Source organism: Parasteatoda tepidariorum, chromosome 6, assembly GCF_043381705.1.
Source record: "Parasteatoda tepidariorum isolate YZ-2023 chromosome 6, CAS_Ptep_4.0, whole genome shotgun sequence".
Classification (NCBI taxonomy): domain Eukaryota; kingdom Metazoa; phylum Arthropoda; class Arachnida; order Araneae; family Theridiidae; genus Parasteatoda; species Parasteatoda tepidariorum.
In genome coordinates, this window is record NC_092209.1 from 57,244,545 (window position 1) to 57,272,452 (window position 27,908).

General features: G+C 30.9%; 1 protein-coding gene across 1 annotated transcript; it reads right to left on the reverse strand.

The window, feature by feature from the left end:
* Positions 1-5,370: 5,370 nt before the first annotated feature.
* LOC107456940 (uncharacterized) lies at positions 5,371-27,711 on the reverse strand. Its single transcript, XM_016074936.4, has 9 exons — positions 27,582-27,711; positions 23,028-23,119; positions 20,440-20,577; positions 18,998-19,127; positions 17,909-17,992; positions 12,320-12,440; positions 9,099-9,185; positions 6,800-6,882; positions 5,371-5,574 (listed from the first exon to the last, which is right to left on the reverse strand). Exons 2-9 carry the CDS (start codon positions 23,096-23,098, stop codon positions 5,380-5,382), a joined length of 909 nt encoding a protein of 302 aa, XP_015930422.1. The 5' UTR covers positions 23,099-23,119; positions 27,582-27,711; the 3' UTR covers positions 5,371-5,379.
* Between the last annotated feature and the right edge of the window lie 197 nt (positions 27,712-27,908).

The window sequence follows — 27,908 nt, forward strand, 5'->3', positions numbered from 1 at the left end:
TTTGTTTTCTATTTAATTTGTAAAATTTGTTGCTGTTAAAGTGTTTTATCTTTTTTTATTTGTCAGTTTTTTTATAAATTAATTTCTATGCTTGTAATGGGATTGACAATATCATAACTTATTGTTTACATTTTCCCGTGACAATTTTTAGTTTACAAATGTTTAAATTTTTTCCATTTAACCTTTTTCAAAGCTTGAATTCAAACAGTATTCCTAATTGTAAAGTTTCTTCTAAAATTAATTATTTAACAAAACTATTTTTTTTCTAAATAGATATTACCTTCTGGTATGCAAGTGTATAATGTGACTAAATACTTTATTGTTGTGAAAAACTTGTAAAAAAATTAATACATTTTTAAATTCTTTCAACAAATAATTGAAAAGTAGAAGAAAAAAAAATGCACCCAGAAAAAGGAAATCTAAAAACAAATACATTTTTATTCTTAATATGCTTGTATTCATATTAGAACTGTGAGATGCTTTACTAAAATAAAAACTTTTTCTCCCATAAGAGGTATTGTATTAAAAAAAATGTCAATCAGTTTTGTTTCTTTTTAAATAAACAATTAATAAGGTATATTAAAAATACATTCATGTATGTTTAGTTTTTTTCCTTACTGATTTAATACCTTACTTGATTTACTGGGAGGAAAATTCTTCACATTATATAGTTTGTTTTTTTCTATGGATATTAGCTTTTCTTTTAAGTGATTCAGTTATTTGACTGCAACAATGGAATTCTTTTGTTTAAAGTTCTGTGAAAATATTATTTTTAGATAAAGAATCGAAACTCTTCATTTACCTATTTTTATATATAAAAACTGCAGCTGAATTTAAAGATAATTTTGTAAAAAGTATTAATAAAAATTATAATGCATCATTAAGAATAAGCTTATAAATTTTGAATTATAAATACCAAAGGTACTAGTCATTGTGCTGTAATATTTCTGCACTTGTGGTTTTGTATATAATTGTATATTCTTCCTCCTCACCTTTTTATGTATTTCATTTTTCACCTGTCATTGTTTCCTTTCTCATTTCAATCCATTCTATGGGAACTTATCTTATAAAGTTCCTGAAAATGAATTTTTTGTCCATATTTATGCAAAATATAAATAATTATATAAGAAATGTATTTATTATTTATGACTAAATATGATATATATCGTGTATATTTAAATTGTATTTATGATTTTTTATTTTTAAAAATTGCTACATTTTTAAAGATTTTATTGTTTTTATATATTAATATTAAGTGTGATATAACAATATTGAAAATTTGCGATTTTGATAACAAGTCTCCAGCGATGCCAACTACCAAGTATTTTCCATTATTTCCAAAAAATTTGAATTCTGTCAAATTATGAAGAAGAAAAAATCTTGCCCCAAATCAGCGCTTTTATTTCTTTATTACTATTTTATTGACTGCTTTATTTATTTTGTTATTTTCTAGGCCATCCCAGGATATTTTTTCCCTTATTATCATTTCTCTATATGTTATTTTTTGCCGGCTATTTTATTGAATAGGAATTATTTTTTGAAACCTACTTCAACTTCTATAAAAATAAATCTTTATATAATAGTTGAAAGTGGAAGCAATATGTCTGTATGTGACTTGACTTAATTCTCTTTAGTAGCGCATGAAGCCAAAAGTTTGCTGTACTAACCCTGCAGCACCAAGGTCGCTTCCCTTGCTTGTCCCCAACTGGGCCATCCCAGGATTTTTTTTATGCTTAGTTGTCATTTTTCTGTGGGCTGTTATCAGCCGGCTTCTTTTTCATATTCTAGTTAAAGGTTTTGAAGGCTTGCTTTAGTTGTAATTTCTGTAAATTACAACTTTAAAAAAAAAAAAATGTTTTTTTTTTTTTTTTTTCAAAATTATACCTTTTCTTAAGAAAAATTTCAATGCAAGTTGGCATCTCTGGATCTTGAAAAAGAATTTCATATTTTTAAAAGATCTTACCACTGTTCATTATAAATTGGTGTCTGTCAGATGATAATTTATCTGATCTTCATAAAATAGCTTTATTTTTAAATATAGTATATCGATAATTAACAATAATTAAAAGCAATTTTTAACATTCAATAATTGTGTGATCATAATTTAAACTTAAATGTTAAGAGAAAAGAATAAATAGAAATTAAAATAAAAAATAAATGCTTTTGTCTCAAATAAATGAATCTAAATTTGTTGAACATTTTTAGCATAAAAATGGGGTTTTATTAAGTTTAAAGTAAGGAACAATACTTGGTTATAATGTGATAAAAAAAAACGTAAGCAAATTTATGCATAATAACATATGAAGAATTACAAGAAAATATAGTTATGAATTTTTAGCAACATATGCTTATTCACTTGCAATTAGATAATTTTTGTCTTTACTATTTGTTATTAATTTTTTTCTTATAATAATTCAAAGTAACTTAAAACATAATTACTATGCTCTAATATACTGATTTAATGCTGGAGATCTATGAAACTGAAAAAAAAAAATATATGTAATTTTTTTAACCTTAAACTATTCTAATAGTTTTCAATTTAAAAAAAAAAAAACATTTCAGGCTATGAAAGACATCAGTTGCTTGGTAACTTCACTTCTTTCATTAAATAATAGATACAACATAACCATATGATATCTTTATGAGGCTAAATGTAAAAGAATGTAAAAAAAATCTTTATTTTTCAAGATAGCTTAGGTAGATAGCCTCAAAAATTATTTTCCTACCCATGGGTCCTATTTATATCATCATGGGTGTTGTGTTGGTAATTTATTGTATTAACTGTTTGTTTTAACTCTAAGTATGATGCAATAAGATTCATTTAATATAGGGCCTCATATGTTCGAACCTTTAAAAACCTGCTACCCTATCCAATAATTAAATGTTATTTTGAATTTGAGTGATACAGATATAGCAAGCAAGAAAAAAAACTTAGGTTTACTTGTTTAATCCTAGGTTACTAATTCTAGTTCGTTAAAGCCTGAAGAATCTCCAGTACTTTCATTTTTAACAGGCTACTACTGGGTCTAACCAATACTAGTCAGTTTAAGTGTGAAGCCCATAATACATACATCTTAACAATGGCCATTAACCTTTAAAAAGCTCAACTTTGTAGTGAATCCTAATATCGTGTGAGACTCGAAAGCACTAGGTTACATATGTATTACCTAATGATGTATTACTTTCTGGATGTATGTAACGTAACTTTAGGTTAGACATGGCTTAGCTTGCTAATGATTTAATGGATTGAAAGTTCCCATCTAGGTTTATATTTCTTCATTGCTGTATCTGTAGCACTTATTATAACTGATATAGAGAATTTTTATAAAATGTTTTTTGAGTTAGTGCATTAATGTAAATGCTGGATATAGGTATATAGAATACTTATCAAAATTTATATTTATGAAGGAAAAAAAACTCATAATATCTGACCCATGTTCTTTATTTCTCCTAGCTAATTTATTTCTTAACACCTATTGATTAATAATATAATTTTCAGCTTAAAAAAAGTTTGTGTGAAGATGTTTAGTTTTTAATACAAAAATGTGTGAACTTTTATAATATCAAAAATATATTTTTCCCCGATGTCAGCTTTCTTGCAAGTAAGATGTATGAAAGGAAAGAATTGTACTAGATGTATATAGTTTGCCACTGTTAAATAATACACACAAACAATAAACTATGCCATTGAAATAAAATTGTAAAAAGAACGTTGATTGTGTTATCTTTCTTGAATTTAACAGTACTTGAAATCATAAAATGCAATAGCACATTAAATTGGAGACAGTCGAAACATTTCGAAGATCTTGATACATTCCAATCAGAAAGTGACTGCTCATTTCAGATACAGTAGGGAACCGATGATCCGGAAAGATCGGGACCATCGCTATTCCGGATAAATGATTTTTCCGGTTTTCTGAATCGTACAAAAAGCAGTTTTTTTATTGTCAAACCCAACTTAAAAAAATTTAGAAATAATCTTAAGAAGAAGAAAAAACGATAAAGTAATACACTAATGATTATTTCTGAAATGATGGTAAGCTAAACATCTTTTAAAAAAGAAAGAAAACTCTTATGAGGAAGAAGAAAAAAAATTATCGAATTTTGTTTTGGTTTTCTGATTTCCGGATAAGAGGTTCTGTACTGTAGTATAGTTCACCAACTAGTAAATGACTCATAAACTTGTGTGTAAATTTAAGGTTATTTTAATATCCTTTTGACTATCTTTTTTTTTTTCTTCTTCTTTTCATGTTTATAAAAGTGAAATCCCCAAATGAATGTTTCATTTCTTGGTTTACTAGAGCTCATAAATATTGTGTGAATGCGTTTTTTGTAATAGCAATACAATATTTCGAATTTTGCAAATTATGTTTTATCTTATCTTTTTTACTAGATGCCATAAGATTTTATTATTATTAGTTCAATTTTGTTTTCAATTTATTGCATTTTTAGTAAGTGTTACTGAATAATTATTAATTTATTTATTTTCAGTTTTTTGCATTGAAGATTTGTTTTCTACCAAGAATGCGCTGTTTTTGAAAGGCAATCTAATATGGATAATCATTTAACTATCCATAGTGTCACGGGTTCAGGTTCCGAGAATTAGGACTTATTTTAACCAGCTATCATTTTAAAATTTGTAAGATCCGTGTACCCATGGTACTGCGCAGCTACCGACCGCTGGTCTCTCTATTCCACAGACTTTACGAGCATGCATGTACTCGGTCGGTGTTAGCGGAGTCAACAATCGAATTCCGGTTCCTCCAGACTGGTGTCGATTCTCTAACCATTGGGCTACCACGACCCTCCAAGATATACAGAGTAGCCGCAATCTAGTCCCCATAATTTTGTCAGAAGAACGGTTCCTTAATTTTTTGCCATATCTCGAGAACTTTTTAGGCGTATTGAAAAATTTTACTTATAATTATCAAATTCGTTTATTCAATGATAATTCCAAGCTAAAATAATTTTTAATAAATATTTTTATTTAATAACAAGCGAAAAAAAACATGAATTGTAAGGTATATACTTTTAATATCTTTTTGAAGAACAAAATTTTACGTGTCAGAATACAAACTTTGAGCCTAATTGGCTGAATGTTCCTGAGAAATCGAATTTTATGAATGACTGTTTTTAAAATTCAATTTCTCAGAACTATTTGACCGATTTCGCTCGTATTTTTCCATATAAAATTACATATCGAGATAAAAATATTAGGAACCGCTGCTTTAGAGACTCGTCATATTTCATTCATTATATATATTTCAGATTTTAACCGCACAAAATTTTAAAGAAGTGTGTCTGCTAAAAAAAATTTTTTTTTTTTTAAATTCTGTTTCTGTGCTATGTAAAAAACACAGGAAAGAAAAATTACTGGATTCATTTTAATTTACGGCGTTTAACAATTTTTTCAATCATTTTTCGCGTAGGTTTCAAGAATTTAAATTTTGTAGACATTTTTTTGCATCTTTTCAAACTTCTTATTTCTTCTTCCTGTGCTACTTGAAGAGACGGGCAGGACGCTGAAATTTTCGAAGCATTTAATCCTGGTGGGGCTGGCATTAAGTGATTTGCCTGAAAAATAAATTTTTATTAATCTTAGTGTTACCATAATTTCGTGTCACGCTTTTAGTAAAATATAACAAGCAATGGTTAAATCTAGACAAATCTATCCTTAATTTTGCCATCCTGTAGAGCTAAAATTTTCCTTAAGAAATATTTATTATTAAAGAACATTGTAATTTTACTTTACTTATCAAAGAAGCAAAGTAAAATTACAAATGGTTTGTTTCATCACTAGAAAAGCTTTGATTTACTAGTTTACATGAACATAGTTTATTTTATATGAAAATTAATAAGTTTTCAGAAATTTTCATAAAGTCTTCACTCATTATCATCCCTTAAAATTTTGTAGTGGACGCTCGTCTGTTAGTTATTAAATATGACAGAGCTATAGTCATATAAACAATGCTGAGAAATTACTGTACTATGTGAATAAACCATTGCCAACATCTCGTTAAATTTGGAATTGATGTCCTATCATATAATCTGAAGAAATATAATTGTACGAGAAAAATTCAACTATACTTCTTGGGATCATATGTTAAATAGCCTATATTTTGTGATATCAGCTATCATTAATAGGCCTGGACTATCAAAATACATAGCTCTCTTTTTCTGATGTGAAAGAGTATAAAAAAAATAAAAGTTGTTACACCTGGCATCCTTTAAAGATTGCCAAGACTAACTATTTGAATAAAACAGATAACTATTTGAAAGTTTATACTCGTCGCTCGAGAAAATATTGCTGACAATGTACTTTCTGTAAATAATTTAAGAGTAAAAAGAGAAATTTAGTAAATTTGTTCTTGACCATCAAATAGTTTGTTTTCTTATCATTTTAGACAGAAATGCACTAACTTCAAAACTAACAATTTGACAGTTTCTGAAATATCTCAGAAGAGAGAAGGCCTTCACTCTAGTTATTATAAACAAGAAATCTGATCCTTTAGAAGTCCGAACGCTGTGACATCTTTCTTATTTCGCCCCACTGCACAGTTTATGTTCGTTACGTATGATTACTAAAGTAATTCGGGCGAAATATTATTTCTTTTAACAGATGTTGGCTTCTGTAAGCAGCATTGTGAAGTCATTCTTAGCCGCTATGCTATACCTGGGCACAAGTTCTATGACTATAGCTGTCCCTACTCTTAAGTTATTGAGAAATGCAGAACTTAAGTGGGCATCTTGCTTAATATAGTATTACTAAAACTCTTTATAAATAATTAAAAATACTTGCCAGTTGAGCACCTTCTGAACATTTTCTAAACTTGTTTTTCTTGAACTTTCTTAGAATAATCTCATCCTCCATAGCAATAAGGTCTTGAAATTAAAACATGTTTTTTAAAGTCTGTACATCAATTTTTACTACATATATGCATTGTATTCCATTGGATAAGAATTATGAGATTTTTTGCAGATGAATAAGATGCCTTCTGCAAACAATTGAGACAAACATTTTAATTTAGGGATAGACTATAACTGGCCAAAAATATCTGGCCTCCCTTCCTAAAAAAGAAAACCATGGTGGGAGGGGAGTTTTCAAGGATTTGGCCTGGGTCCCTTAGTTCTTAAACTCTGGACAATCCTGTTGTTCCAGATCTGTGGTAATATTTTGGTAGAAAGCCAATTTCTCTTCCAACAGGATAACTGCTCCATTCATGCATCGATACTTGCGCAGCCATCGTGTGAAAAGATGGGTGTTCAAAAATGGATGCCAAATCTAAATCCCATGAGATTACCAAATTACTACCAGCACTCACACCAAGCGTTCATCACTACACTGTGATGAACGCCTGGACGTCAACTCCTAAGGTCACTTATCAAAAACTCATGAAAAACCTCCCCATGCTTGTGCAAGCTGCCATCTATGGCGGGCTGACATCATATTAAGACCATAAGCCTCAGGATTCTCAGAATCCGTACCTCTGTGGAGATAGTCACATGATCACCAAGATGAAAGAAGGATATTTGAGGCTCATTGATAAGGGAAGTTTTTGAATTCGATATAGTACTTACGTGGGATCTAAAAAAACATGGAAAGAAAAAAAAAATTATTTTTTAAATTTGAAAATAAGAAAAAGATAAAACTGATAGTAACAGTATACAAGTGAAAACTTTCACTTACTACTGTAATGAAAATAAAACATTAATATAGTAGCCGAACTTGAGCAAAAGATGTTTTTGTTACAGAAATTCAGTAATAGTATGGTTACCAACCTTTACTTAAGTAACTCTATCTTTCTGGTGGTAGAAGCTATATTGATGACAAGACAATGGTACGCTTGAGAAATGTTTCATTATTTTTACATCTTTCACTTCTCAACTATGTAGTAAAATTGATTACAGTTTCAATTTGCCCAGAAAATCGATTTTAAAAGTAATAACTTTTAAATATTGTTATACTTAAGTTGCCTAGGGTCCCAAAAAAGTCCAGCGATTTGAAATAGTTATTTAAAATATGAACGGAAGAAATGTATGGTTTTCTGCTTAGGAAATCAGAAATGTCTTTACATCAAGAATTGGTTGCGAAATTCTTGAAATGATGTCGTTAATGACTGAAAAACAATAAAACAATGCTTTCTGCTGCATGCCTGACCATTCCAATTGAATTTTTTGCATAGGCATCGATTAATTTTATCGTCAAACTGCACCACGTACTTACGGCAAATAGTGATTATTTTATAAACAATTTTTACATACTAGCGCCACCTACTGACGTCCTCTTTAAGTAATTTTGAAACTTGGAGAGACAAAAACATTGTCCCCTAAGCAGAACGTAGCAAACTGTACACTCTTATCTCCTTATACCTTATCTTCTTTAATTAGTTTTCTGATAATTCGTCTGTTTTGGAACATTCAGTAAAATCAAACATTCATTAAAGTGGATAAGACCCCACATACCATCCAACCATAGTCAAGCACCTAGTCTCATGTTTCAGAGATTTATCTTTTAATGGTTATGAAAAGAACGCCACGTAATTTTGACACCGGCCAAATGATGTGGACAGCGCCTCAGCTCTCAAAATTTCCATATCACAACCAATGAAGAGAGGACATTCAGCCACGACAGATTCAGTACGCACTTTGCTGCGTATACGTGCCTGTTATGTAGTCGGCTGCCAGGATCGAACTCACGGCCCCTAGTCCTCCACCAGCGGTAAGCGTTGCTTCAACCGTATGTGCCACCAGAGCGTTCTGAGAAGACCGCGTGTGACTTCAACGGGTACTTAAATGCTTTTCTAAATAAAAGCATACTGATATTGTGATAGCTTTCATATGATGCCAAAATCTCAGCATGCTTATACGAAAGTAAAATAAAAAAAATTCGTAGACTAGATATTTTAATGTTTGACCAAGAAGTCTCTAAACAAAATTATGTACCATAAATTAAAGTTTATCACAGAAATTTCAAAAATCGCATGCAAGTTTATTTAAAGTATTTTGAGTGCAATTTTAGATATAGAATTTAGATGGAGAATACACAAAATTTGAAGACATAAAGTGAATTGCATGCGTTTATATTTTAATCTACTAACCTGGACTAGAGTTAATTGCCCAAGTCTTATAAAACATTTTACTGCCAGTTTGCTCTGGTGCTTCAAAACTCTCCAAGCGTACAATGTCTGAAAATATTCAAATAAATTATTATGTTGCAGTTTACATTTATTTATAAGGAATTTCTTTTTGAAACTATTTCATTACTAAAACAAAATCCGAAATAATACACCAGTGTTTGGTTGCAAATATACACCAATTTCGAATAAATTATGTTAAATTTGAAGTTTGTCAGTATAATGCGCCCTCATATGTATAACAAATCCAATAACGTAGGCCGCACCATCCAATATGGGGAATCAACTTTTTTTGAATCAAAAATTCTATCTTTTGAATCAGCTGATAAAATTTTCAGATAATAGACACTAACATCAATATTGCAATTGAAAAAACAACGAAGTGCTTCACGAATGATTCCGAGAAAAGTGGCTTGACAACTTTTTCTCCTTCTATTTCTAATGCTATGAAACGCTAAAATAGAATTTCAAAAAACTGATAGAACAAAATTTATTTTTTAAACTTTTTTTTTTGTTGCAATATATATAAATATGATAAAATGTCAAATATATAAACGCCTCAAAGATGCTATAAAGATGCCAAATATGTAAAAGCCTCAATTTTGAATATTTTTTTTCTTCACCTTAGTTGATTTTTCAATTGCACGGGAGAATATAGGGTGGTCCTGAATACCTGGAACAAAATTTAAGGGTAGATACAGGACATTGTAATAATCATTTATTGCATAGCAATGTATGGACGCAAGTGACACGGTGAGGCGCAAACAGGGAAAAGAAAAGAGAAACGGCGACAGTAGATGTCCAGGCGCCGTTCAACTTGATGCATCTCAGTAGGGGAAAGTTCCATTCGCAATTGTGCTAACGTCTATGATGGGAGACTTTACGTATGGCGAATAAGCAGACATGTATGATGCTGATGGTCGTGCAAATGGCAACGGCACAGCAGCGTTACGAATGTATCACACACAGTTTCCTGATCGACGAATGCCGAATCACAGAATTTTTCTGCGGTTACATCGTCAACTTTGTGAAACAGGTTCGTTCCACGTCACCAGACATGAAGCTGGTCGACGAAGAGCTGTAGCCAGTCCAAGTCTGGAAGAAAGCATTTTGAACGTTGTGGCTGATAGAGCCGAGTCAAGAGCTGTTGCTCGTCACGTAAGACGTCATCAGACGATTTGTAGAGTGTTAAACGTAAATCGCTTTCACCCCTTCCGTTTTCAGGGAGTACAAACTTTGAATCCGGCAGACTATTCTATCCGCCTGAACTTCTGCCAGTGGGTGGTACAGCAATGTGCGCTGCAGTTGGATTTTATGACTCATGTGCTAATTGCAGATGAGGCGACGTTTAAAGCGAGGGTGTCTTTAATGCGCGCAATTCCAACGTGTGGGCAACCGAGAATCCACAAGCAACGCGACCACATGTGTATTAACTGAATGGCAAGTGTTATCTTATATTTCTGGAACTGTTGTTTCCAGAACTACTGCAGGGTGATCCGATTGTCTTTCGTAGCTGCATGTGGTTTCAGCATGATAAGGAGCCAGCCCTCTTCAGCACTGGTGTGCACACTTACCTGAATACCACGTTTTAGGCGATATGGATTGCGCGTGGTGGACCTGTCCTTTGGCCTCGATTTGTTTCTTTTTATGGGGACAACTGAAGAATCTTGTTTATGCTATTTCACTTTACTCATATGAGGGTCTCATTGATCAAATATCCGAAGCTGATGTGCGTGTGCACGAAATACTTGGCACTATAAACGAGTACGCCAATCGCTCCAGCGACGTTGTCAAGCATGTATCGCTACGGGTGGACGCAATTTTGAACAGTTATTGTAAAGATTACACCTGTCAACGACGCTTTCAGTAAATACTACTTAGTCTTTCCTTCCGTCTCTCATTTTTTGTGTTTGTGCCTCACTGCGTCACTTTCGCCCATACATTCCTATACAATAAATGATTGTTACAATGTCCTGTATCTATCTTTAAAGTTTGTACCATGAATTCGGAACCACTCTGTATATGGTTAACGTGAACTCAGATCATTTTTAAATGATTCCTTGACAACCAAACTGAACCTTGGGCCCCTGGTCTAGAAGATAAGTTTAAAAGGGTTTCTTATAAATCAGTGTTTTTGAAGATTAATTGTATACGAAAATATTTCTGGAACCTTTAGATACCTTTTTGACAGAAAACTAACTTGTCTTAGTAACTCGACCAATTGTTATAATTCTTTATCTTCAATATTTAAAATTTTATTCCCTGTAACATAATGAAGAATTCTTGTATTTGTTAAATTGCAATCTCAAAATTATTTTATCATAACAAATCATTTTCATAAAACATATGTAATTTTTTAAATGTTCCAAACTCCTATGTTTTACAGTAAATAATACAATTTAATCCCTTCACAACAAAATTATAAACACATGTACTACAATGCTTAATCTTGTTTAATAGTTAAGTATTTTTATAAGCTAAGAGTTAGACTTCATATTAATAATAACGCTGAGGGAAAAAAAAATTTGCTTTTTATGATCTTTTTTAACGGATCTTATGTATTTTCACGTTGCTGATTTCAAATCAGCAATCGTTTTCTTTCTCCAAGCTACGGTTTTTTTAAATGACATTTTTAGTTTTTTTTCTTTTTTTCTTTTCTTTTTTTTGTCGAAATGTGCAACAGAACGTTGCATAACTGTGGTGACAAAGTTTTAGGGGAGTTAGAGGGCAACATCAGGATTAAAATTGCATAGAAACCTATGACCAGAAATATCGTCACACAAAGCTAAGGGCGCTACCGTATTATAAACTGTTTCTTTGTGTGGTTCTGAACAGGTTATAATAGGGGACAGGTTATAATAGGGCAGGTTATAATAGGTTCCTAGTGGCGTACGACGACAATTCCGGGCATGTATAAATGCAATAAAAAATTTCTTCTTCAGTGTAATTATTCCTTGGCAAAAATATCAAAATTAAAGGTGAAGTTAAGAAATAGGAATTAAATTCAGAAAGTTTGAATGTCATAGAGCAAATCTTTTCTCGCCATCTGTTGCTTTCTTCACTAAATGGAATTTATTAACTCATTACCTTAAGTCATAAAGTAATGAAAAGTAAAGTTCCAAAATATAACCAGCTTAAAGGAAAAGAAAAATATTTTACAAGTTTAAAAATACTCCCTGACCAACCCCTGGCTCTGTGTTCCCAAGTTTCTGAACCACCTTGTTGGTAACATTTAAGATCTTCACAATTCAAGTTTTCAACGTGGGGAAGTGCTCCATAGAACCATCCACCCGACTTTTTCCACAGCTAAAATAAATTTATCTGATAAACATTATGCTTAAAATATGAAAAGAGAAAAAATAGAAAGTTGTTGGAACGTTAATTAATATAAATTCCAACGCTCAACAGAAAAATTTGAATCAGGTGTGCCCAAATAAAGAGTGGACACGGGATAGCCTGGTTGACAGGGCGCTGGACTCACGTTCGTAAAAACGGAAGTTCGAATCCAGCTGAGTGAAGACTCCTCGTGTAGTAAATGGTGACTGATGAACGTTAAATCTGCTAAACCTCCATATTCCCATAACAAATTATATCTCTGGGGGTACTGAGTTGAATATTGATCGTTTTCCGATTCAGGTCAAAATTACAATCAGTAGATGAATGGATCCGCTTTATAAAAGGGTGGGACGTATGAGTGTGGCAGAAGTCGATTTCTTGGCCATAGATAGCACCTCTGGAAAACAAGAATAATCGCACACCTTTCCTTAATGGCCTATGATAGCAACACGATTGATGACAGCTGTATTATCCAAAGTTGCACGGGAAGGTAGAAGAAGGTGCATCGCAGATAGCATATAATTGATTAATCAGTTTGTAATAAAAAAAAACTTGACAATATGAAATCACAGAGGCGTATCTAAGGGAAACAGTGCAACACCTCCTAGAAGAAGGCCTCAGCACGGATCAATTTAGCAGTCCGACGTAACGAACATAAACTGCACAGGGGAGAAATTAAGAAAGATGTCACTAAGTTCGGGCTACTGAGCTGCGCAGTGGGGGTTAACAGGAAAGACGTCCTTAATTTTGGACTACTGAAGGACCGAATTTCTTGTTTATGGTAACTCGTGCTGAGGCTTTTTCTATTCTAGGAGATATTGAATAGTGCCTGTTGAATATCTCGAATTGGTGCCCTTTAAAAAATATTATATTTTCTTTTTTTAAATATGCAAAATAAAAGCATTATTTGAAGAATGTAATCCTCTTGTTAACATAGTAAAATATTGTATTATATACTATAATAAAAAAAAAATTGCAAAAAACTATAATTCTAATTTTAATAATCTTGCATTTCTGCGTTTTTGAAATCGTTGTTTATTTGAAACATAAAGTAACTGCAAAATACTTATGCCATTCACGATTATTATCAGATGAAACAAAATTAAAGACAGCTTGCTGCAATAGAAAATGAAGATGCGCAAAATGAGTAGCCCAAAACTAAGAGGTAAATGCTTGGCCTTGACTTTTAGCATTGGGTGTTGGCAGTGGCGTAGCGAGCTTAACTCGCGCCCGGGGCACAATACCCTTTTAGCGCCCCCTATTCAAAAACCATATAATATTATATGCAAAATATACTCGCAAATTAATAATACATATGATTAATAATCATATGATTATAATACATTAATAAAACTAATTACTATCTCTAAATTTTTCGTGCTTTTGATGAAGCAAATGTATCAATAATATCATCAAAATTGTTCATTTAAAATTTTTCTTTTTCCACACTTAAAAATGCTAGGTCACTTAGGCGATCTGTCAAAATTAATTTTAATTTGCTGAATGAACGTTCGCAGCTAGCAATTGATACTGAGATAGTCAGGAGTATTTGAAATGCCGCTCTCAGATTTGGAAAAACATCTTCTCCATTCGAGATTGATTATAAAAGTAAGAAATTCTAATGGAGTTTTAGGTTTAATTTCTTTTCTACTGCGGAGTAACATTTTGCTGTCACATATTTTGATAAAAAGTTCTATTACATTGAAATCTGTATTATAAAATTCACCCAGATTTTTAAAATTTTTTTTCAAGGTCGTTATCAACATTATCCTTGTTTAATAAATTTTCAACGTCTAGTAGAAATCCAAATTTGAAATTAAGGTCACTTAATCGTGTACACATTTCTTGTTGGAGACGATCAAGAGTGCTTTTCATAACGCGAGAAATTTCACTTTCTGCGGAAAGACCACCATAGCCAATTCTCCAGGCACGTATTGTTGTATCCATATCCCATTTTTCACAAAGAGACTCTGCTTTTTCTATTGCCTCTTTACAGAGCTTGTCTCAAATTTCGGCTAGTTCAGTCGCTAATGATTCAAGATCATGGAACACTTCTCTAAAATTCATTCTAGGATCTTGTAATCTGAGCTGCACACGATCAATCCTTCTTAAGATTTCATACCAGAAATGAACTAAAGTTATAAAACTAAAGGTTAGTATATTTTGCAACAGAATTGTAGCTTCACTTCTGTTGTCACTTGTAGTGGTAGTGTGCTCTGCTAATTTTTCTATTAGTTCTTTTATATTCTCTAGCCCATAGATGATAACGATAACCGCTTGTATTCTGGCGCTCCATCGCGTTTCAGATGTGTGACCTGCCATCACGGCAGCATTATCGTAACATTGTGATCTGCAGTTTGTTAATGAAATTTCATCGTAATTTAATTTCTCTAAAATTGTATTTTCGATCGAGGCTGCATCTTTAGCATGTATTTCAATAAAACTCAAAAAAGATTCTTTGATGGAAACTTTTTTATTGATAAAATCAGCATCTACATACCTAGCGACTTGGGACATTTGTTCTCGATGAGAGATATCAGGAGTTGAATCAAACAAAAGTCCATAATATTTATTTCTTTTGATATCGTTTATTAGTTGATTTCGAACTGTAGATGCCAGAAGATGAATGAATTCATTTTGAATCTGTGGTGACAAATATGAGAACAACAAATTTTTCTGTTAACAAATTTTTTCATACTCTATTCACTTAATAATAGAATCGTCGAGTAGATGTAGTAAGTAATCTTATTTGATTTATTACTTACCAAGAATGCCTTGAACTTGAAAGGTAGTAACATAGTGAAATATACAATATAATTTATGCTGACATTAAACTTATATATAACATTTAATATTTAATAACATTTCATTTTTATTCTAAGCAGAGCGCGATGACAAGGACGTGAATTAAATATTGAATTATATTTAATATGAATTTAATATAATATTTAATATGAATTAAATATTAAATATTATGAATAATATTTATGAATTAACATTTATTATATTACACTGGCAATAATTTAAAATATATTTTCCAGAAATCAATTCTAATAAAAAAAATTATCCAGCAATTTTTTTGTTTTGCGGACCATTTGGCGCCCCTTTGTGAGTAGCGCCCGGGGCATGATGCCCCCCCTTGCCCACCCCTCGCTACGCCACTGGGTGTTGGAAGAGAAGATAGAGATTTGTCTAGAGCAGTGTTTCCCAACGTGGGGCCCACGCCCCATTGGGGGGCAATTTGATTGTTAAGGGGGGCAATTCGAAAATGAACTCGACACGAGTTTAACCCTTTTACTCCGGGCCATTTAAATGCAATGCTAGACTTGGGTGCCAAAATTGAAAGAAAATAGCAAATTCTAAAATAATTGCGGCCAATAAATATTATGTGACTTAGCGATTTTTTAAGCGACAAACCTGAAATGAAGTATCTGTTAACAGTCGATGGTAAAGCATTTGTGAGTTATTTAGCCGATATCTTTGAAAAACTAAATATATTAAATAAGCAACAAATGAAACTCTTGTTGATGCAAAAGCGAAGATATTTGGTTTCATTACCCATATTGAGTTATGTCAGAAATATATTAACAACAAAAATGATACCTCTGTACTTGTTATTGAAAATTATCATCTGAAAATTTCATCGACTGATTTACAAGAAAGATTTTCTGATTTAAAACAAATTGATTTTCCAACACGGATGATACAGTCAATGTTACTGAATTTGTTTGATATATAAAATATGCAGTATCAAGAAGAACTCGCAGAAATGCAAAATTATGAGTCAGTTAAAATTTTATTTAATATAAAAGGAGTGATGGCATGGCTTTGTGAGAAAACAGAAATCAAATACCTAAATTCAACCAAATGTGCACGAAAACTATTGTTACAGTTTCCATCTTCATATTTAGCTGAATGTGGATTTAGTTCTGTAAATGATTTACTGGTAAAAAAAAGAAAAAGAAAATCGCCTGGATGTAATACAACGGGGAGACTTGAGACTGAAGCTAACCAAATTGGAACCTGACATAAAATCTCTGTGCAGCAAGCTCAAGGATCTCAATAAATTAAAATATTAAATTATTATAGAAAAATCTTTACTAAAATTATTTCGAATTTTAGTTCTTTATATGTTTTGAAAATTTACTTACTGTGTTTCGTTAACAATTTCCTAGTGAATTATTCCTGAAACCTATCATTTAAGTTTCTTAAGTGAACAATTCTATTTTTTAATATTAAAAATTATGTATATGTTACATAGGGGGGCATAAGAATTTTAGAAAGGCTTAGGTGGGACATGGCTCAAAAAAGATTGGGAAACACTGGTCTAGAGGAAAGCATTTGACTTATGGTCAAATTTATTCATTTTAGGGAATATTAAAGTTAATTTACTTAACGGCCTAAACTAAACTGATGCAAAATATCTTATTTTTCCTAATAGTAATAACAATGAATAATGATTAAATACAACAACGATAATATGAAAGAAATTAGTCGATTTGGCTCCCTTTTTTTTAATTTTTAAATGCGCCTATGTCAAAATATCCCACTTTCCATACCCTAGATACGCCAATAAAGTCAAACTAAAAAGTGAAGATAGACGCGTCCAAAATAGATCAACGTATAGTATAATACGATTTTTAATGCCTGAAGGTAAGGCCATTTTAATGCCTGAAGGAAGGTGTAAGGCCATTTGTTGTAAAAACTGTGTCTCTCGATGGCGAGCATTATCTAAGACATTGGTCTGCAAACTGGGTCTATTTCTGTAGTTGATGAAATGGTTAGAGATAAACTAAGATTTACGACTAATGATATGCGTAGGGCGCTGGGCCCATGTCCAAGAGTTCGTGGGTTCGATCCCCGCCGGCCGAAGACTCCCCGTGTAGTAAATGGTGATTGATGCACGTTAAATCTGTCGAGTCCCAAAGTCCACCATGTTCCCATAACAAATCAACACCTCTGGGGGTACTGATCCAGGAGTTTCCTTGTCTTCTGGATTGGTTCAAAATTACAAGTTGAACATTAGTAGTCGTAAACCCAGAAATTGGGTCGGCTGTTCAAAGACGGATATGAAATAATGATCTGTGTATCTGTGGTGTATATTACTCTGAGTAAAGGAACTGTTATCTTCTGCCACTGAAAATCGTACTACAGCGTGTAGTTTGGTTCTAGACACGTCCGTTTTTAGCTCTACTTTAAATTCACTTCAAATGCTATATGTAATCTAATTAATAAGCATACGGAATTTACAGTGCACTTCTGCCATTATTCATTTGGGCAACTCGTATAGTGCGTTGATTTTTTTTAATTGAACTCCGAAAATCGGTTATTATTTTACTATAAAACAATCGTGTGAATACACTGCATTTATTGATATTCTATGTGTTGAAAGTGAAAATGAAAAGCAAATTCGCTCATATTTACACACAAATACTTACTTCTCTTTGCTCTGAACATATTTTGCAAAGAATGCTTTCTTCAAATGCACTGTGTATATCTATTCGACATTTCTCACAAACGGCCTACAAACAAATAAAAGATTGTTTTATTTTAATAAAAATTGAGAATTATTTAATAATTTGATCATTAATTTAAAACAAAATTATAGGTTTCAGCCTTCTGCTCTCTATTACATCATCATCCCACGAAGATGCTCACCAAAGGGAAACGAGTTGACTGAGACCTAATTTATGGGAAGAACACTGGTCGGATTTCAAAAATCCCTCCTTATTAGTTTCCATAAATGTCAATATCGGGTCGAAATATAAATATCGATAAATAAAATAATCTGATTTTTTTAAAGAAAATGAAAGCTCTCAATAACATTCTCAGAAACGTGGGAAAATGTAAAATGTTGTTAACCTTACGGGATTATATAAACGATATTCATCAAAAACAAAAAGGTAAAAATAAGATTTTAAATTAAATAACTCCCAAAACGTTTCAATTTAATTTAAAAACATAATAAGAAAAAGAATATTTTATTTTTGGATATGAGATTACGTGACTGTAAAAAAATATATTTCTGCAATTAGTTTTTCTTTACTTAACAACTAAAAAAACGCACATTTTTAATTTAATTACTCTAAAACTAATTAGAAATTTAAACAAACAGAAGTGTTACTTATCTTCATACTTAAAAACCTCGTATAAGTTCACGGCTGCAAAAAATAATAACTCTACTACGTACTATGTTAGTTTTGGTCATTAAACTGAAGTGCACGGTGAAAAAACAATCTTTCATTCAGACATTAAATAGCTTAACCGTAATAAACACTTCTATATACAAAATGTTGCTTCTAATGGGCAAAATTTCATTTTTTTTTAATCCAATAACATTAGGAAAGAAAATTAGGTTTTCAACTTTCAGTTAAATCTTTAACGAATAATTTAAATTTTAATAGTTCTTAAATGGTCTAACTGTTTTGAAATTTTACCTTTTAACATTCATTATCACAACCGCTGTAAAGTTAATGCAAAATGTGTAGGGTTAAAAATTAAAATAATGGGAAAATAGTTTCAATTACCATAGAACAGTCAGAGCATTGTATGCTAGAGGAACGTAACCAGCCAAAAGTTACTCCACACATGGAACAAGTTGTTTTTCCATCGCCAACAGAGTTCCTTCTCATATTTTCTAACTTACAGATCATTTTTCTACAATTTGAACAAGATAGAAAGTTGTATAAGTTTTCTAAATATTATTTGTAAATTATAATGCATATGATGAGAAAGATATATGTTGGATCATCACCTGAGTTAATGGTTAGAATTTAAAAAAATTTAGTGTGGACATAGAGGTTGGCATAATATTAAATAAATAACCAACACGCACAGACATGTTCATGGATGGAATTGAACCACAAAAATAGGTTTGTTTGAATATAGGTCCCCTTGCAGATATACGGACCTGCAATAATTTGAATCAATCGTTCAGCAATGCTGCTTTCAAATCCTTTATGATTTTAGGGAGAAAGGGTATTTCGAATTCCCGTTGCCCTACATAGAATGTTCCAGACGCACTTTATAGAGTTGAAGTCTTTATATATGTGTGTGAAATATCGTAAATTTCCTTCCATTTTTCTTTAATTGATTTTTCAAATTATCGATTATATTCGTGGCAACTGGTAAAATCTAAGGAATACGATGATGAGCCTTATTTTACTGATTATAAAAATTGAATTTAAAAACTGTCGTTGTTGTTGTAGTAGTTCATTTACGTTGCACTAGAGATGCACAATGGGCTATTGGCGACGGTCTGGGAAACATCCTTGAGGATGATCCGAAGACATGCCATCACAATTTTGATCCTCTGCAGAGGGGATGGCACCCCCGCTTCGGTAGCCCAACGACCTGCACGCGAAGTCGAGCACTTTACGGTAGCACAGTTTAACGAGGACCAATACCGCACACCCTCGGTCACTACGCTGACTTATCCAAGTGGGTCACCCACCCGCACACTGACCGCAGCCAGTGATGCTTGACTTTGGTGATCTGCTGGGAACCGTGTCTTAATGATCAGTCCACTGCGGGACTGAATTTAAAAACTAATACTTACAACTTTCATTATATAGTTTATTGGAAAGCATTAAAAATGTATTTAGTATGTATTTTTAGAAGAGAAAACATAAAATTTTCAGTCAATCGGTTGAACAGTTTTCGGGAGATCACGATTAAAAATACTTTTTTATAATTTTTCAATCAGTTGCTTCATCTTTTTGCAAACTTAGTAAGAAGTTTTTAATTTTGTTGTGATCAAATAATCTCATTTCCTAAACAAAACGCAGCATTTTTTAAAAAAGATTTTTCAAACATTCTTCTGTTTATGATTTTTAATTTTTTGTTATGGGGTAAAAATCGTTTTCTGTTTCCTACTGATTTAACTGTGTCCAACTACCCATCCTCTCATCGGGGCAAAACATTTCTAAATAAGCAAAATTATGAACTATTGGAGTCATATTGATCTTACCTAATCCTATCTTTATCTGTTATATCAATTTCTTTTGCTCGCAGGATGACATTTTCAATAGCTCGAAGCTCGCATTCTAATATTGGCTCCGGTTTATGAAAGTAGTCTTGACTATGTATTGACCAGCCAGCATTCAATCTATAATAATTAATTTTCTTGCATCAATATTGAAATAAAACATTGTTAGATATCTATATATATATTTCTCTTACACGGCGACAAAAAAAAAGTCTCATTACAACTCCCCGAATGGCAACGCTAAAAAATCGACCAATGATTGTCGCTAAAAATGTCACATGCCATATCTAGCTTAGGTGGCTCAACATCATATAGCGCTTTTAAAAACGGAAACTGAAATAACAATTCAGCTGTGGCAATGTCATACCATTAAGCTAAAGTGAGTAGTCTTTGACGATAGATCTCTATTTTAGTATTTTGTCGAAAGTGCTTTTTTTCACGAATCTTACGAATTTATTTGACGATTTTTGATTTATATCACGAATTTATTTGCTTTATTATTATTATTAGTTATTCATTGAAAAATGAGTCTCATTCAATGAGTCTTTATTTGAATTCAAATTTATTTTAATGACTTAGTATTTACTAAAAAGATGTAATTTTTATTTAAAAAAAAGTTGTTATATGGATTTGAATGATTGTTTTGAATTCTTAGAATTTTCTGCATTTGCAATGTACCTAAGTTAGTAGCGAGTGAAGCGAGCTTGGTTTGCGAAGCAAACCATAAAAGATTGCGTAGCAATTTTCGGGGGTTGGCGAGCGTCAGCGAGCAGGGGGCGCAGCCCACTAGTTTAATTTGTGAAACGTATATTTTCACTTTCGTCTGTTTCCTAAGTAGAATGCTTCTTTTTGAATTTATTGAAAATTACATAGTATAAAATAAAGCGTTAAAATGCTTTTTCAAATATCGGAGATTTATAGGAGTTATAGAAACCAACACAGAGTTGCGCCAAAAGCACCACTTGCGAATCTTCCAAAAACTCAGAAGTATTTTCCACGAACCTGTATCTTCTCAGGTATAAAGTATTGAAAGGAACGAGAAAAATTAAAACTTCTTTATTTTGAATGTACAGTGCGCAAAAAAGAAAGATTTTTAAGAACTTTCGATATAATAATCCGATCTTCATGCTTTACGACTCAATCTTAATGATTCCAGTGGGTGGCCTCAAATATGCTGATTAATTATTGCAGACGGAGACTATATTTTAAGTTACAAAATCATACACAAAAACGTACTTTCTAAATAAACATACTTTTTTTTCGGTGGATTCAGATATCTGAAACTTCAAATACTACTTCAAAATTCAACTTTAAAATATAGGGTCAATAATAGTAATCTGGAAAATATGGTGTAATTAGTTTGGTCAAGAGAGCGACCCAAAGTTTGGTCCCCCTAATGTTAATTTTTTTTTCTTTTAACTTTTTAAGCTAATGGAAAAAATTTTGCACCCAATTATAAAATTTGTTTATCCGAAGATAATTCCACGCAAAATGTAAATGCTAGTAAATATTTATTATCTTTAAATTTTTTTAATAATAGTCGGAAAGATTTTGAGTTGTTAGGTATACAATTTTTTACATCATTTTATGGAATGTAATTTTGCATGGCAAAATACAAAATCTGAGAGATCGAAATTTAAATATACGACTTTTTTTAAATTGAATACATGGTCTTAGAAAACTGCACAATTTTTCAAGTGTCTAAACAAAACTTTCTAGTTACAATCTAAGAAAGCATTAGGACATTCAAGACACAGTCTGAACGTTTTAAGACATTCTCCAACTCATTGCACTACGTTGCTGTACAAAATACAGAGTGTTCCGTAAAGACAGCTCTTAATATGTATTTTTAGAATCTTTAAGAGTATACACATGGGGTTAAAAATTGATATTTAAGCGAGTGAAAAACAAAAAAGCTGCCAGTACCTGGCAAATTACAGTACAAGATAGCGAATGTAATAAGCAACAAGACAGTAGGTTTGATTGCGGGATGATACAGAAAGGAGTAGAAAGATTCGAAATATCTTCAAGTTTCAACTTCCATTTACACCTGTTTTGAAGTTTTATTACATTCGCTTTCCTGCACTATAATTTGTCAGATCACATATTTTCTTCCCTCGTCTAAAGATTAATTTATTACGACTTCCAATATGCATACTTTTTTTTAAATTTCTTTTTCGATAAGGATTTTGAAAACAAATATGAAAGGTTAATTTCATGGAACACCCTATATCCTTAGTGGTAGACGGATCATTGATTAGGGTCACCTTGCCGTCAGGCTAACCGTGGGAGGTTTTCTTGGTTTTCCTCTCCATGTAAAGCAGATGCGGATTAGCTCCATCAAAAAATTCTCCACGAAGGTAAATTTCTCCTAATACTTGATGCAGGAGTTTTTTGTCTTCTGGATTAAGTTCAAAATTACAAGGCTACGGAGTTGAACATTGATAGTCGTAAAAACCAAAACTGGGTCGGCTGTTCAGCGATGATAATAAAATATAAAATAAAATATATGTATATAACTGAGCAAAGAACATGCAGAACTAAAAGAAAGTGTAAAATTATAAACTAACTTCGCCCGCAGGGAAAGCTCTCGATCAGTTGGACAAATCCACCGCTTTATTCCATCTACTGCTGCAGCCATTTTACACTAATTGTCATGCATCTTAATAAAAAGAAAAAAATAGAATGTAAATATAAAAAAAATTACGTATAATTAACTACTTTAAGAAAAAAAAAGAATTGAAAATTAGGTGATCAGTAATTGTAGTTGAGATCAATTTGTTATATATATATATGGAAAAAGATTTTAATAAACATCTATTATATATAATTCTCTTACGTGGCTCCCAAATTTTGGCTGTATTTCTTTTCCGCCGGTGGCAACGTTTGCTTTGTTTTGAAAACACCAAAGCATTCTGCCTTTTAATGATGTGTTTCTGATCTAATATATATAATTCTCTTACGTGGCTCCCAAATTTTGGCTGAAGTACTTTGTACAACTAAATAAGATTCTTTTCACAACAGTTAAATATTTACTTTATTTTCTTCATTCATAGAGAAAACAGTCGGCAAAGAATTCTGTTAGGTTAAAAAACATTTCGCTAAAAAAATAACGAATTCTAAAAGAAATAAAAATAAACAACTTAAAAAATAAAAATGCTGTTGCCAGCCATAGAATTTTTTGAAAGTTAACTTAGCAACATAAATCAAAATGACATAGAAGCGCAACTAGATCAAAATTATGATACCTGAGCGCTTGACGTAACAAATCCTTCAATTCTAAAAGTGTTGTATCGCCAAATGCCCAAATTAACAATTGTGTTCTTAAAGAAATTCTATAAAAAGTTTTAAATAAACAACCTACTTCTACAACTGCTTCTTGAAGAACTTGGCTCATTGATTAAAAATATTGTTTTAATTTTACAGTACTAACTTTACTTCTACTTTCATTATTGCTATGACCCTCTTTCATTACATTTTACAACTTCATGCTAAATTTGAGGACTTTAAGTTGTTTTGTGGTTGAATACTGACATTTAGAAATGTGTACATAAAAAAAATAATATTTAGAGGTTAAGAGTTGCCTCAGAAAAATTTGAATTGTTGACATTGAACTTAACAATGGAAACAATCGTTTTTGTGAAAAATTGAATTGTATTGTTGACATCAAAACTAAAAATATTGTGTTTCAACTTAACAATACTACCTTAATTTATACTTTAGAATTGCCTCGGAGAAATTTGAATTGTTAGCAATGACTTAAACAAAAAGTTTTATTTTAACTGACAAATACTATATTATAATTTTAACTTTTTCTATGACTATACTCATTTTCTTACTCTTTTCTTTGTTTTTTATACATTTTATATTTTTGTGATAAAATAAAAAACTTATAGTTGTTCTGCTTCTGAACACTGATGAAAACACAAAATGATGGGCTTCATCAACAATCAAAAATATATACATTTATTTTACAAATTCCATATTATTAAGGTGGCGCCCTTCAGAGAATTAAAAATACAAAATTATCTTCATCAAAGCCGATGCTTTACATCCGGCGTTCAGTGGCAGACTACTATTTCATATTGTTTTACAACACATGGCTTTAGCCCTCTGGTGGGAAAGACTTTAAAACAAAACTTACAACAGTTACTTTTCTCAACAACTGAAATTTAGAATAGTGTGATTAAGAAAAATATGTGAACTGTTTGCAATTTCAAATTAATATTGAAATGTACAGGTTTAGAATTTTCTACAGTGAAAAGTTTTCGGAACTTCAGTATTCAAAAAAGTATACAAAAACTAGACGTTAAGAACGTATCCAATGAGCGAGCAAAGCGAGCATTGGATTGCGAAGCAATCCGAAATGAACTGCGAAAGCAGTTCCGGGGGTTGGTGAGCGCCGGCGAGCAGGGGGCGTAGCCTCCTAGTTATAATAATAAACCAATTAAAGATTTTGTCTTCTCCGCTTAAAAATAATGATGTATATAAGCTTCAAGATCTTATTATTAACTTTTCTCGTATTAATTCACACTTCAAAATTCTTTGTAAAAGCTAAAATAAGTAAAATTTCTCCAAATTAAAAGAAAAATTCAGATAATTTATATTTTGTTAGTAACTGTTAAAACCTCATTTTCAATAAGATCAAATTTAATAATATTCTCGAAAATTTTAAAAGTTTATTTCCATTAAAATATTTTAAATTTCCATAAATATAATAAATCTCTTGGTAGAACTATATTTAATTATAATGATGTAAGCAAAAATTTAGGGAGGATTAATGTATCTGATTATGAATGTCACGGTGAAGAAGAGAAATATTTTGATTTCGTTGATAAACATCATAAAGATATTATTACTGGTAATTTAAATATTGTAGAAAACTTAGAACTCAGGACTAAAAGGCACAAAATTTAGACCCATTTACCATATATCAAATAATAAAATTCTAAAATACTTTCTTAATGATCTCAATAGTTTTCGTTTAAATATATCAAATAGATTCTCCTTACCTTTAGGTATGCGAACAGAATGGAAATAGGGTGTTTATTATTACTTTAAAAACTTTGTTTTCAATAATAAGGATAATTCAAATAACAGTAACAATTCAACAAATTTTTCTAAAATTGTTCAATAAATTAGGCAACTACAAAAAAATTTTGTAATTATCCCCATAGACAAAGTTAACAATAATTATGCAATCTTCTGTAAAAAAATTTATGTTGAACTTTTAAATACGGAGTTAAAATATAGTAAAAATTTTAAATTTAGTACTAAATAATAATATTGTCATTAAAAAATTTTAGCTCTATATAAGAGGTTAAAAATTAAAATTAGCAATATACAATTTCCTTACTTAATTATCAGTCCTAAGTTTCATAAAATTCCTATGAAATTTTAAATAATCACATGTGAGTCTAATATTTACCTAACTAAACCTGACACCATTTTCTCTAACTACTTAAATAAAACTATTAACAATATTATTAAAAAAGGTTTTTCTTGGATCATTCTTAATAATCGACCGATTTAAGAAGACAAAAGTTGTTCAGGGTGTTCCGTTTTTTTTTTTTTTTTTTTTTTNTTTTTTTTTTTTTTTTTTTTTTTTTTTTTTTTTTTTTTTTTTTTTTTTTTTGAGGAGGGAGTTTTTTTTTCTTTTTTTGTCACCGGAAGTAGAAAGTTGTAATCAATCAGCTATTGCTGAGATATTGCACTTAGTTCTATTTCGGAAAAAAATTATTGACTAGAATAAATTTAACAAAACATTCTGAAAAATGCTATTAAGTTGCAGCAGCTAAGGTGAATGGAATCAACAATAAATCACCTAAGTTCATTACTTTTGCAATTTAAAAAAAAAAGAAAAGTAATTAAAAGAAAAAAGAATATTTAAAGGAAAAAGAGAAAATATCAAAAACTGTGTTTTTTAAGTAGTCTAAAAAAAGTAAAATATTTTCATTTTTGTCAGACCTAAAGTGAAAAATTCAGAGCGCACCACTTTTAGTGGAGATGAAAATTGATGACGAAAATTATTTTCGCTAAAAGGCAAAATAAAATTATTTTATCAATAAATTAGTTTTAGGTCTGACAAAAAAAAAAATAGTTAAAAAATTCAGTTTTTAATTTTCTTCTTCTTTTTCCTTTTAGTTTTATGTCTGTTAGTTATTCGGAAAGTGGTCGAAATAAAGATTGCAAAATTCCACCCTCACATACTAAAAGTAAGTTCAAATCGTAAAAAAAAAAAAAAATCGTGTACAGTGCGCAAAAAAATAAACAGACCATCATGAAATAACTTTCGATCTAATGATCGGATCTTTACATTCTAGGACTCCATCTTAATTATTCAAGGGTTAAACTGAAATATGTTATTTGATTAGTGCATTTAGGTTACAAAATCAAACACAAAAACGTACTTTTTCTGAACAAATATACCGTTTTTCCGACGGATTCGGATTTCTGACTCTCAAAATATAGGGGGTAGCCGTAATTTGGGAAATAAGGTTCCGATAGTTCGGTCAGGAAAATGGATGAAAGTTTGAACCCATTAATGTTAATTTTACTTTTTGTCTATTTCACCTAATAATATCGACAACGAATTTTAAAATGTTTGCACACAATTACAATTTATTATTATAGATGTTTATTATTTTATTTAAAAAATATATTTTACTATCGAAATATTTTTAAATTGTGTATACAATTGTTACGTTTTTTTAAAGAAAGTAATTTTGCATGGCAAAATACAAAATTTGAACGAAATCTGTTGAATAGTTTCTGATATATCAAATTTTAAATGTACGATTTTTTTTACAAGATAGCAGAATATAATTTCAAAAATGAGCAAACTTTTAGTTAATATATTTTTTAACTTAAAGATGCAAACACGCTTATAATAAATGTAGAAAATATTTACTTATATCAATCTAGGATATAAAACGAACTAGGATATAAACTTTTTTAAATGATTAATGAATACTGTTATATGTTATGAATAAAATAGAAGTTATATGATATGAATAGTAAGGTAAATATCAAATCAATTTAAAAATCTTATCATTTGATTTCCGAGTTAGAAAAATATAAATAATAAACGTTGCGCTTAAGTAGAACTTAAATGATTTTTTTACCTTCATCGATAATTAATCCCTTTATTAAAACTTTTATGTATACAGCAGTGTTTATCACAAATCATCTTATGGAACCGCAACTAGACAACTGCGCCTTCAGCGGATGTGTCAACATTGAAGGAAACGGAAGCCAATCAAAATAGTTCAGTTGTTTAAATAAAAACTAAAATGTTTTGCTAGATTCCTGAACATGAAGAGAATATAGGAACAAATTTACCCGAACTAAAAAAATTTATATAAATTAAATGTAAAAAATATTTTTGAATTCGTTTAACAAAACTAGTTTCTTTTATTGCGCAAATAATAAATGAATCAAGGACAATTTTA